General features: G+C 33.2%; 1 protein-coding gene across 1 annotated transcript in view; it reads left to right on the forward strand.

The window, feature by feature from the left end:
• LOC123665939 (voltage-dependent calcium channel type A subunit alpha-1) overlaps positions 1-9,322 on the forward strand; it is a 37,120-nt gene extending 27,798 nt beyond the window's left edge. Inside the window, exons 32-42 of the mRNA XM_045600166.1 lie at positions 30-232; positions 957-1,168; positions 1,685-1,720; positions 3,118-3,284; positions 3,829-3,841; positions 4,893-5,011; positions 6,204-6,358; positions 7,627-7,707; positions 8,424-8,617; positions 8,887-8,996; positions 9,097-9,322. Coding sequence (XP_045456122.1) covers positions 30-232; positions 957-1,168; positions 1,685-1,720; positions 3,118-3,284; positions 3,829-3,841; positions 4,893-5,011; positions 6,204-6,358; positions 7,627-7,707; positions 8,424-8,617; positions 8,887-8,996; positions 9,097-9,322 — 1,516 coding nt within the window. The remainder of the gene's footprint in view (positions 1-29; positions 233-956; positions 1,169-1,684; positions 1,721-3,117; positions 3,285-3,828; positions 3,842-4,892; positions 5,012-6,203; positions 6,359-7,626; positions 7,708-8,423; positions 8,618-8,886; positions 8,997-9,096) is intronic.
• Positions 9,323-13,929: the final 4,607 nt, after the last annotated feature.

The raw sequence follows: 13,929 nt of genomic DNA on the forward strand, positions 1-13,929 counted from the left end.
AAAGTACTTAGTACGAAATTATATTACAGAGGGAAAATCCATTACACGGAAATGTATGATATGTTAAAAAATATGGATCCGCCTTTAGGTTTTGGAAACAAATGTCCAAATAGACTAGCATACAAGAAACTAATTAGAATGAATATGCCGTTAGATGAAGAGGGAAAAGTTAATTTCACAACAACACTATTTGCGTTAATCAGGGAAAACCTCAGCATCAAAATGAGATCTGGTAAGTATAGGATATCAAGTTTATTTATAGTCAAGTAAATTTTTAACCGACTTCCAAAAAAGGAGGAGGTTCTCAATTCGACTGTATTTTTTTTTAATGTATTTTACATCAGAACATTTGACCGGGTGGACCAATTTCGACAATTTTTTTTAAAATCGAAATGTGGTATGTGTCAATTGGTCCCATTTAAATTTATTTGAGATCTAACAACTACTTTTTGAGTTATATCTAATAATGCGTTTTTACTTGACGCTTTTTTCGTCGACCTACGTTATATTATACCACATTATATTACCACACTATACCACATTATTATATACAACTTATTACTGGATGTACCGATTTTGGTAATTCTTTTTTTGTTGAAAAGTAGATATCCCTAGTTTGGTACCTTGATAAGGAAACCAGGATTTGATGATGGGATCCCAGAGAAATCGAGGGAAACTCTCGAAAATCCGCATTACTTTTTACTGGGTGTACTGATTTTGATAATTTTTAATTTAATCAAAAGCTGATATTTATCATGTGGTCACATTCAAATTTTATCGAGATCAGATAACTACTTTTTGAGTAATCTTTGATAACGCGTAGTTACTTGACTATTTTTTCGTCGATCTACGTTGTATTACTTGTCGGTGTAATTGAAGTCGTTCTTTTTTCGTTTGTCTGTAAACACAATTATAGGAGATCAAGTTTACGTGATTAAAAATGTTTATGTTTTTAGCTGAAGAAATGGACCAAGCTGATGAAGAATTGAGGGAAACGATAACCCACATTTGGCCACTTCAAGCTAAGAAGATGCTAGATTTGCTGGTGCCTCGTAAAGATGTTCTCAATGCAGGAAAATTAACGGTTGGAAAAATCTACGCAGGACTTCTAATCCTTGAGAGTTGGAGATCGACTAGGTTTGGCAAGAACAAACCAGAGGGCGTTCCGGTAAGTCATCTTATATCTAGAATTATGCACTTTCATCGTTTTAATTTTTCTTCCACGTGGTTTCTTATTCAGATGTCTATACAAAGTATTAACTATTTAGGAGTAGTTCAACTGAAGCCAGGGTAAATGTAAGTGGCTAAAGTGAGATGTTTGTTTCTGCACAGTTTTAGTAATTTTGAACCAAGTGTAAACGTTTTGTCGTTAAGTTTATTAACTACACGATTTAAAAGTAGTGTTTGTTGATGGACCCTTAACATCCTTATGTTTAGATTTATAAAATACACTTAATAGCTAGTTATAACTAGATTGTTGTGTTTCCGTCACGTGGATGTATTGTTGTGTATGTTACCAACCATTTGAATAAAATTAGCCATCAGATATACCTAGAAAAATAAAAGGTGACGTGCTCTTCGAAACAAATTAAATTTTGAATAACTCTTTACTACAACAATACAACGTCACATTAGATGAAATCGACTCATAATGAGTCGACTACATTGGTGGTTTACTTTTCAGGCATTCAGCGAGAATAGCCCTACGGCCAATCAGCCGGTAGTATTTGATGTTTTAAGGAACGAAACTTTGACTACCTTTTTCTTGCACTATTTTAGATTATTTATTTATGCATTTGTTCTTTCATAAATTATCCCGCATCGTGTTTGAAAAAACTATTCTGGATACAATATAATATTACAATCTAAATCAAAATCATAAACGCAAAAAATAGCGACCGAAATAAACACGATGGTCCCCCATTAACAACATAGACTCGTAAAAAATAGAAAAATTAGTATTCAATACAGATTTAGCTTTAGATAATAACACACATTAGTAGCGTGGACAAAATTGTGATAATTTTTAAAAGCACATATTTGTCCAAAAGTTAGGTTTAGTAAACCACATTAAAATATTGTTTGTGACCTGTCCTATAGTTGCAAAATTTGTTAATAGAATGTTGGCGAATATGTTTGTGTTTATGAATCCTTAGGAATTGTCTTGTAGAATTAGAAGTGTGTCTTTACGTAGATTTGTCTTTTTCCACACTAGCGCCGTCTACTTTGAAAATTATCGTTCGCTATTTTTATATTTATTGTATTTTATTTATTTACAGAGTATACAACATTTTAAATAATTATTCTCCTTGGAAATGTGCATGATATTTTCTAATTTTATATTAAAACTGAATCAAGTTTTACTTTTTTTTCATTACTATTTCTCTTTGGTTTGATAACATTTTGGCTCAACTTTGTACCATATTAGAAGCCTGATGTGTGATAATTTTATTGTGATACGAATACAAGTCAATGCTTCATGTCACGCTATTATTTTCCACAATACAACAACAAATTAAATACAAGTAACGATATTATTTTGTAACAAAAGTTGCGCATGACAAATTGACGATATATTTAAAAGCAAATAATGATAATTATTACCGAGGCGATTAACCAAGGATTAGTATTGCTGATTGGCGAGATACCTCTGGCTTCGAATTCTTGCACATTTTCTTGAATTGCACTAAAATATACGAATATGCTTTTGTCATTTACAGCTCCTCGCAATAACACAACATTTCTTCGACGTCTTTTTATTTACTGACAGAACATTCACCACCGTCAATATGAACATTTAACAAAAAAAGACAAAGATAGGTCTTGCTTTAGGTTTCGTCTTCATCTTCGCTGACATTACTATTACATTCCATGTTCGATTTCATAACCATGGTTCATGGAACTTACACTTGACAAGACACGAACAAAAATACGAACACCTATAAACGAACTCCAGCATGGATATGTAATGTATGGGAAGTTTGCGCATACTCATGTAGACTCTAGTGAATTTAATAAATAAAATTATTAAGGTTTAACGGTAAAAATGATAAATGGTAACATGAGATTGCGCAAGAGCTTTGGAAAGAGTAGGGTGATATGGGGTGCGTGGTGCAGAAGGCGTCCTTCTTTAACTGCCTGCTGGATGCTGCGGCGGCCGGGCTGGGCCAGGGCTCGCGTACTGGTTCTTTAAGTCACGAGACTCCCGGAATACCTGCTGACGGCCACCCTGAAGATCACGGCTTAGCCAACCTAGCTAAACGTTCCTCAAGAAGATCTTTCAAGTAAGTTATTGCACAAGTAGCATAATTATAACTATAGATAAAAATATTAATAAGACAATCTTTATTAAACTTTTACTTATTTTGATTGATCAACACGTTTTATGAACAATCTTAATAATTGTGTTATGATGTAGCTTGGTTGCTACGCATACCACACTAATCATATATATTAATACGCTAAGGCTAAGATGTTTGCCTCCCTTTTTATAAAAAAGCTCAAAACTATTCCACATAAATTATATATTATTTTATAGATATTAGCTTGCTCTACCGGCATCCACAATTTAAAAAAATATTATTGCTTTGTGTTTGAAAATTAATTAATTATTAAACTTATATATATGACTGCATTAATTTTGAAACAACGTCAACATGATTGACGGTCGGTAATTTTTTTACTTATTTAGTTCGAATTATTCGCACGGGTACTGCTAGTACATATATACATTATAATCTATTCATGGATCCAAAATTCAAGTACACTTAAAATAATCTATGATGATACCTAAAATTATGAAAATAACTTTTATTTCTTTTGTTGCAGGAACAATAAAAAGGTGAATACCCTTGGTGAACATATTGACCCAATCATTATTGCCTTAGTCAAAATTCAGCCTATTAATAAATACGTGGCTATTTTGAACGTTACATAAGCATTTGTGAAATAAATGATTTTGATTTGAATCAAAGATTGATCTTTACATATAAATTGGCAATAAATTTTAATCTGAACTAACATAAATAAAACTGTAATGTTCTGGGTTGAACTGTTCAATTGCCGTATTATCAGCAAATGGGTGTAACTTATTAAATATTTCTGTGCCCTAGATAGTTGGTGTTGTAACATTGTTAGTCTCGCTGTTTCGATGTGTTGTCCTAATAAAGATATTGTAACCAATAATGTTCCTCGTTTCGTCGTGTAGCTTAATTTAATAAAAATCCTTATTTATGTAGGTCTAAAGTATGGTAAATATACTTAGGGGCATAGGCCCATTACTCGTCTCCTTACATAGATTATGTTGTACTGTTAAAAACTTTTGGTTTAACGTTTACAGGTTGTTGATGTTTAGGTAATTTTTTCAATGTAATAACGCAGTATTATTTGTAGAATATTGATGTTTGTATAACGAATGATTGTTTAAGTTTTGATTAGGATTTCGATTATTATGTATTGTGAATGATATATTTGTATATTTGTCTCCTAGGGGTTATACTAAACTAATATTAGACACAGCACTTTCACAAACGAGACACGTACACTTTAACAATACTACCATTTTCATACTTAAAACTGATAAACAAAATTACTCTAAATCTATGTCATAAATGCATGGATATCTAAACACATTGTTGCATGATATTAATCAATAATTTTATGACTAGTAGATCTAATTCTGGTAAGTAATATATGTGTTTTAATAGATACGTAATGCACAAGCACAATTGCATGCACTGCAAACTATAGATAGGCACACTCGATGTGCATCGATTTTATTTATTTAGACCATTTTGTAAATATGGGACAGTAAATGCATTAGAGTCTTCAACCGCGAACATACCTTAGTTTGTTTAATTAGAACCAATAGTAATGCGCGATGTGTTATTTAGGTCCTGGAGTTGCAAGATGTGGGATCGCACCATGCATCCATGGAATCATTAGACGAGGCGAGGTTACAGCCTCCTCATGCTTACCAAAATGGACACCATGGCAGATCATCTAGTTTAAGGTGAGAAAGTCAGATTTGAATGTTCAAAATAAATTTATATTCAATCAAAATGGAGCTTTCTTTCTACATTTTTTTTAATAAATCTCTAATTGAATAAAGCTTATACCATTCCCTAATTTGAAAATTTATTTTAGAAGCCGTGTGTTATCAAATACCACAGAAATAAATAACATTAATTTTAACGGTACACATCGCCTGTTTTTTTACATTTTATTTTATTTATTGTTTTTATAGCTCTGTTTTTTTTTTAATATTCGTACGAATACATATTATCATAAAATGATAATGTAAGTATTTGCTAGACATAGTTTTGAGCAACATTATTTTACTATTTTGTCTTTTGTTTATATTTTTATAGTGTCATCGAAGAAGAAGAAATTGATCTAGAAGATATTGTAGTTATGAACGGTATGTTCAAACTATCTGAGCGTTTATCTACTAACGACTTACTTAACTACTAACACACTAACATTGTAATAGCATCATGATAAACTATTTGCACGTTTTATTAGAAAATTTATAGAAAACTACAGATTATCTACTTATTACAATCTTCTAAACGTTTTTTTCTTATATTTAATTGCGGAATAATGCTTATTGTGTATTTCTATATCTTTATTTATAAAGTTTAACTTATAATCTAAAATCCGAACTAAACATGTTGTTCGCCCATCTGTTTATTATTAAAAATTATTTTATAGGCATTTACTTGAGTATTTTTTTAATTTCAATTAATTATTAAACAATTTTCATTCTTAAACAGATGGGTGAAGATCGTTTCTATTTCGAATCTGTTACAGTTAATAATTGTCATTATATTGTAAAATGTTATTAATATAACTAAAAAATATATAATTACTAGCTGACTCCGCAAACGTTTCTTTGCCATATATGTTATTAAACCGCTTAATCCCCCCCACCCTTATAACTTAGGGGTATGAAAAATAGATGTTGGCCGATTCTCAGACCTACCCGATATGCCCACAAAATTTTATTAAAATCGGTCGAGCCGTTTCGGAGGAGTTCAATGTTTAACACCATGACACGAGAATTTTATATATTAGATAATAGTAATAGTAGGATTTTTCTGTGTAATAATAACCTGTGTTGCAGTGACTATCTTCATTATTTTACGTAAGTACGTTATTTCTAACACCAGCATATATACAAAAAATTAATAAATGTTTTCCAGACGATCTCCGAGTCCAAGACGAAGAGGAAATTACGGAGGCTATCATCACGAAATTGGCTTCTCCGACACAGTTAATAATGTCGTCGAGATAGTTAAGCATGAGCATCAAAGACATGGTCGAACGCATAGAGCGCCACACCACTACCACCCACATGGTAGGTTATTTTAGTTTTATCCTGTAAGCTAAAATGCTAATATTTATAGCGTAAGGTTCTTTTATAATGACACATTTAAGTAAATCTGCTGATAAATTCACCATATATTTCATACTGTCCTTATTTGCTCTTCTCATTATTATTTTAGTTTCGTTTCTTTTATTTTCTCTTATTTTTATATCAGCAGATATACTATTGGCTTAACGCTATTGCTATTAACAAAAATGATAAAATTATTTTTATAAGCATCACATAAAATTAAGCCTTTGGTAAGCTACTTTTTCGCCTTCCAATATATCTTCATATAGTTTTCACGCATACTGTATCCATAAGCATACAATTTTATTCCATTTAGATTTAGATTATGGAACTAAAACAGTTTTGCAAACATTTTTCTTCTCATGAAGGTACTCTGAAAGTTTTCTGAGAAGATGGGAACCTTAGCTTTAATGTAGTTGTAGAAACTCATATTCCGTAGATGTAGTCATAAGATTTTCAGTGAGCAAGCCATTGTGTGCTACATATAAATAAGTTCGTATGTTAGAAAAAAATTGTTTATCTTAGACTTATCAACTATTCATAAAGCCAGTTTTGTAAAGTACGATTTTGTAGATTAATTTTAGCTATAAAATAAAATCTCATTCGTAAACTATTATATTTATTATTATATACCGTAGATCAGGCCATATTGTGTTTTATAAATTAGAAATAAGGTAATTATTAAAAATGAATGAATGAGATACTTTTTTAGCCCAAAATGGTAAAACATATAAATCAAATTTAATTTGGCCTTTATGTAAACAATTGTAATTTTTAATTGATAAATTATCAAAATTGTATTGCCTGCTGCATGCTAAAATAAATAATATAAGTGCAAACTTTGATTGCACCATGCTTCGATTGAAATTTTGTATAACGCCTGGAGCGCATGCCCTAAATTATCCTCAATTTGATCATGCAGCATGCAAATGCTTGACTATATTTTTAATTTGACTAAATTTTTTTGTGTATACTCAAATTAATCTAAATTCCTGTACATTAGACTGTACAAATTTTGTGTCCTTAAAACTATATAGCATCCGGACACACAACTGCTCCAAATAGAGCGCCAATCCAATCCCGATTTATCCAACATCCACTCCCTTTCAAAACTTCAAGACATTCAAAACTTTTAGAGTCACCTTTGTGAGTTAAGAAATTAGGTCGGTAATCCGACGGGCATAGGGTAAAGCGTGGTGGAAGGTACATGAAGGTATTCCTGACAGCAGGGAAGGAGTGGAGGGCGCCGTATCCCACGACCAGCCTGAGCCAGCCCTCGCGATCGCCCAGCCCGCCACACCACACCTACGGTGAGATCCACTCGCCACACACACCGGACCACGACACCACACCTTACAATATACCAGTTTGCTTGATGCAACCGATATCAATCTTAGAGACACTACTGAAAGTAAGGACGACACTGCTTTTTCGAACACAACTATTATTTTCAGACGTGGCTCTTAATAATCTAAGGTTTGTCATGGCCTATCACAATTCAGTCATATAAACTTTGCAAGAAGGCACATCCACATACCCCGAAAATACATATATCGAAATGAAATCCTTCACTATGACTATTGTTACAAGAATATATTTAAAATCCGATCCCGAAATTAAAATCCCGTTACTATAAAATTTAACCATGATTATTGTAAAGCAAAGGGTCTAAATTGTTATATTTTTATTTCAAATTAATCAGCAAAATCTAGAGGCCCTTTGCTCATTTGAGATTTCATTTGTTCGAAAACTAAATATAATCGATGTCGTATAAAAGCTGTGGCGCATGTAATACATGTGGGGAGCTTGCAAAAATCCGCGGCGCTATCCATAAGAAAATTGTTTGCACATCTGTTCGTCCTGGCTACATAATTTTCTTTAATAATCTTATTTTACCTTTCTTTACTTCGTTCATTTAATTATACATATCTTGAATGTTTGTCATATTATATTGTTCCGCTTCACTGGCTGACGATGGTGAAGAAGTTGGCCAGACATTAGAACGCTCAAATTATTCAAAGATTAGTTTGGGCGTCTATAGGTGGAGACCGTGAACGCGAAAGAGAGCGCGAATGGCGGGAGTGGCGCGAGCGGTCGTGGGAGAGAGATGGAGGCAGGCGCGGTCGCGGCCGACAGCTCCCCCCGACGCCTACTAAGCCGTCCACGTTACATGTTAAACAGCAACCACCATTCAACAGAATCAGCCACAGCCCCTCGCACGTGAGTATAGACAACTTAACACTTAATCGAATTAATAGGAATAGCTTAATTGGCTAAAGCACCGACACGGTAAGTCGGAGATGCAGGTTCGATCCCCGCTGGAACGGTCGATTTTTGATATGATATGTGGGTAACACAAAAATAAATCATACGAATTTATACTTAATGCTATGTATAATTATAATATTCAAGATTTGGAAATCTTGTAGATTTTGCTGTTGTTCAGAGTAAAAAAAACACAGCTTGTCATTGTTTTCCTTTTTTTATAGTTATCATTGAGGCACACAACTCGAGAACCACTAGAGCCTCTACACGACGAGTACGAGTACGGTCGAGAAGTTGAAAGACTGATACACAGAGATTATAGATCTAGGGAAAGGTGAGTCACAAAGATACGATACGATATGATTTGCGTATAGGGTAAATTCAGTCTATTATAGTAATTACGTATATTAAATTATTATTCGTATCTCCCAAAGTCTCAATGAAAGAGGACGTGAGTTCGGCAGGCGCGGATGGGGCTACGAGTCGGACCGCGGCGGGCGCTCGTACGAGGCGCCGTTGAGCTACGAGGCGGCGCTAGCGCTGGGGCGCGGCGGCGGGGGAGCGCGCGCGCTGCCGTCGCCTGCCGCGGCGCCGCGGCTGCCCAACGGGTACAAGCCGCGCGCGCGCCACTCTGACTCCGACGAGGACGACTGGTGCTAGCGGCGCCGCCGCGCGCGCTCCCAGCGGGACGTGCGCGCGCCGCCCGCCGCCGCCGCCGCGCACGCGTACACTTTCTGACGCGCGCACTCGTGCCTCTCGTGCCTCTCGCGCCCGCGTGTGTCTGGTCAAAAGGACGACTTTCGCCGCTCGCGACCGCGGACGCGCCGCCGAGATCGGCCCTCCGCGGCTTGCAAGTGTTCGAATTCTAGAATTTACAAAGTTTTGGAAAATTTAATTTTTAATTCGCTAAAATTTTACTCTTTGATTTATATTACGGTTAAGGTATTCGAATATGAAACAGTGCCACGCAACTCGTTTGCGCTAGGATTTTTACATAAAATGAAATTATTAGTCTGTATCGTAAAAGTAAACTTTCTATATTAAATTTGCACTTCATAAAGTCTACATTATATATCGCCTGCTGAAGCGGCCGCCGCCCGCGCGCAGCCGAGCCGCCGCCGCGCCGCGCCCGGCCGTCGAGTCCGATTCATGTTCAAGTTAGACGCGGGAAAAATCTAGCATTTCATTGTCGAAATAACTTAATTCTAGAAATGTATAAAATATTTACATAGCGAATAATTTTTACTTAGTTAATATATACTAAATAAATAAATAAACATTTTTTATTGAATTTGCTGTCCTTCCCCCAAGTGCTTTATATCTATGTTATTTAAATTTAAATACAATTAATTAATTAACATGAATTGTATGTAAATTTTGAAGAAATATTCTGCATAATACTTAAATTGTTAAATCGTGTGTAGGCCGGTCAATAGACTATCTAGTGTTTTGTTACATTTGGTGATGCTGGTCGGATGTAGTGATTTTTTTTTTTAAATAAATTAATCTAAAACGGTACCGCATAACTTATACCTGCAGTCAGAAAAATAATTAATATTAAAAGTTTGACGCCGCGCACATCGAACGAACCGAACCAAATGTGACAAGATTCCCGTTGACTGGATTAATGATAATGTTTCTATAGATTTTGTCGCCTGGTTAAGGAGAGTACTTAATATTGTTTAGAAAACAATTAATCATCCATAGACCAAGTGTATTAAAACTGTTTAAATTTTGAGAAGTTTAATAGTATATCAGCAGTAAATATACCTTAACGAAATCAAAATATCTTCAGAATCGATTTAAATTGTAGTTTATTAATAATAATTTAAAAAAAAAAAGATAAAATCCTAATCCCATAGTGTTCACTGTGATTAAATTAAATTTGTAATTCAGGATTCCATTATTAATATAATGTCACATAATTTTAATTAATTAGCTCGAACAGCTTTACATTTAATATTAACAGCATTTTGAATTTTAATACCCTATACGATATAAATAGAATTTTCTAAGTAAATGATGACCAGGCACAAAATCGACGCCGCCGGTGACTCTTACAGGAATTGGTTTACAACTTTCCAACGGTTACATTACAGATACATAATATTAATAATTTATATTCCATCACACTGTACAGCTAAAGTGTAAACCAATTCTGATGCGTTTACTGTTTTAAAACGCTAATTATTGTAACTTTATCCTTGGTATAGTCGACTCATCGTCAAATTCACGAAGATACGATTTTATATCTCGAACATGATACCAGACATGATACAAAAATGTTAAAACAAAGTTATTTTATTTAATGTACAGAAATGACTCTACACTCAGATTTTAACCTCTATAATAATTAACTAAATCAAAGGCTTATCAAAAATCTAAACTTTTTTTTGTATCTTTAGTCTCTTTTTATGGAATATAATGTCAACTCTTTAAGGCAATAATTAATGTTCGAGAGCAAATCGTCAATCCATCTATAAACATTGTTGCGAGGCATGCTATAGGTTACGTACAAAACTTAAGTACGGCAAAATTGTAAATACATAATTTTCTGTGATAACAAATATGAATGAGGTTTATTATTAGAACTGTGTGATTGCATAGGAAAGTTGATTATTTAACAGATATGCTGTGTTGAAAAAGAATTTAAATCTGCAGAAGTTTGTTATAACTATCGAAGAAAAAATGTTGTTCATTAAAGTCTAACGATTCATTAAAGTTATGCATGTCTTGTGACTTAATTCTTTATGAATGATGATCGCATGATTCATTTTGACTAGCGGTGATTGTAGGTACCAATTTTGTAAAGAAAAGACGATTTTTTTATGAACAATTTGCTATCGTGTATTCAGCGATATTTTGTGCGTTTCTTGTGACTAGTTTCTTAACGAGTATTACCGTTTCAAATTTGTTTAATACTCTTAATTCTGATATTGGTATGTAAGTAAATGTAACATAAAAAGTGAATATTGTGCACAATAAGGATTTATTTAGTCCTTTAATTGCAGCTCGATTTTCATTTGAATCTATAATGAAATATAAATTATTATTTTGAACATATTTAGATTGTTATTGTTCACTGAATTGGTGAACAATTTGTAAGTTCTATTGTTCGTTTTTTACCCGTGTTATATTTTATAGTAGAAATTATATCCCCCAGTGTAATCAGTTAGATCTTACAAATATATTGTTACGTTTTTATTATTTAAGAATTGTTTTCGAATAGTGTAGATATTTTATTATTTATGTAGAGTTGCAATTTCTTTATAGTCAGATAAATATGATCTAAAATAATGATGCCGCCAATTTATTTTATATTATAATAATAGTAACATCAAACTGATTGTGAAATTGCAAATCTGATTACATGATATTATTAAAATAGACTTGTTAAGACCTTATTCGTAATTCGTTTTATTTATAAACTGTCCGAAGAAGTGCATGTTTCGTAATGTATAACTGGTTAATCATTATTTCGGAGTGTTAGATTCTTCTATGTAGCTTTCTCATTTTAAATAATTGATTCATAAAGATATTTATATTGTTATTATATAGATGTATGAATATTTTGTTCCGTCATTTGTAATTGGGGTGTTAGGATACAATAAGCCGATGGACTTTCGATGACTGAGTGGTATTAGAGTTGCAGAGTGCGTCCTGCTTTAGTGTTTGTGATACCCTCGTAACTGCGTCACGCCTACGTGTTTAAGACGTGTAAATATTGTAATATATAAAGCGGCCGTTATGTAGAGGTCGTATGTGAAAATGTCTAGTGGTATGTACTAGTTAATACTAATATTAGCTAGGTAATCTCGTCCCCAACTATCCTTGAATTTAAGTTGGGTGTTTCACTGCCTTAAGTAATAAAAATGTTTTATGTAATAATTACCTTAACTACGACAGATAAAGGCCTTTCAATACTCTTATACGTTTTTTATCATTCGGTAACACGCCGTCGTATCGAGTATCCGAATAATTGTTCGTTTTCAGTACTTCTATTTCATAAACACGTCTGCAGTTAATTTAACATTTCATATTCACTTTCTCTTAATGCAGTATAAGAATTATGCTTAATAAATTTGTTAAATCGTTTTAATTGGAATAAATTGTTATCAACTAATGTTTTAACTCATTTCGTTGTCGAGATACGGCTAGATGAGCTAGGTTACTGTGACAAATACGTACGTACTCTATAAAGTAAGCGAATTTATTTGTATTTATTCCTTTAACGCTAAAAGGGCCAAATGTAAAGGAAGACATTAGTGTAAGACAAAACTAACAATTAGCTGAGTGAAATTGTCAAAGGTACACACTCGCAACTTCCAGGCGTCGAGTAAGAGAAACGATTCAAATCAGTGCGTGGTCTCATGTAATAAATGTGATAGTTACCGGAAACTCATCAAAAAAGTAATACATATTATGAGCAATCGTTCGCCGCGAGTTACCATAGGACTTAGCTATAAACCGCCGTGCATTTATGTACTATGTTAGGTGATCTAATGTATTAGTAAAGCGAGCCTCTGGTGAAAATGCTCGCTTTAATGAACCTTAGTCAGTTTTCGAAGCGAAGTAAGTTGCTAATCGAGACGTCTAATGTTATGCCTGCCTTGTATCTGTGTAAGCGCTTTACCGAAAGACAAGTTTTATATTAAATTGATAATTATTACTGTATATGTAGCATAGAAAGTTCATCGGCGACGTGAGATCACAATAGATATGTTTTTTTGGTACGAGCCAACAACTTACAAGATAGTAATACCTACTATTGTATTAATAAAGAACCAAAATTAAAAATTAGTAAATAAGTAATTTATTATCCTAAAACTAAATACTATACGCATGTTTTCACTATACCTACTGGTAAAATGGTTATGTACAATACGAAAGAGCTACTGTTTTATATATGAATTCTTGCTCGCCTGTAAAATTTTGCAGAATGAATCATATTATAAGATTGTACAATATGAATAAATGCAAAAAAAAGACATTTCCTCGATAATTTGTGATATTTTATTTATTATACGATAAATGTTTTTCTCGTCAAATCACGTGAAATTCCTTCCGTTGTATAAAAACGATAAAAATTTTAAAACTCTTAAAAAGCATTAAAATTAAATAAAAACTTTAAATATCATAGAAAACTGTCTAAGAATAAGCAAACGTCTATGTACTCGTTTATTACATTTTAAAGTTATTTCATCAATTTCATTGATTTAAAAACATTTTTTCAATAACTAACTGCTTAAGTTCCACCATCCAAAAAA

Source organism: Melitaea cinxia, chromosome 2 (assembly GCF_905220565.1).
Source record: "Melitaea cinxia chromosome 2, ilMelCinx1.1, whole genome shotgun sequence".
Classification (NCBI taxonomy): domain Eukaryota; kingdom Metazoa; phylum Arthropoda; class Insecta; order Lepidoptera; family Nymphalidae; genus Melitaea; species Melitaea cinxia.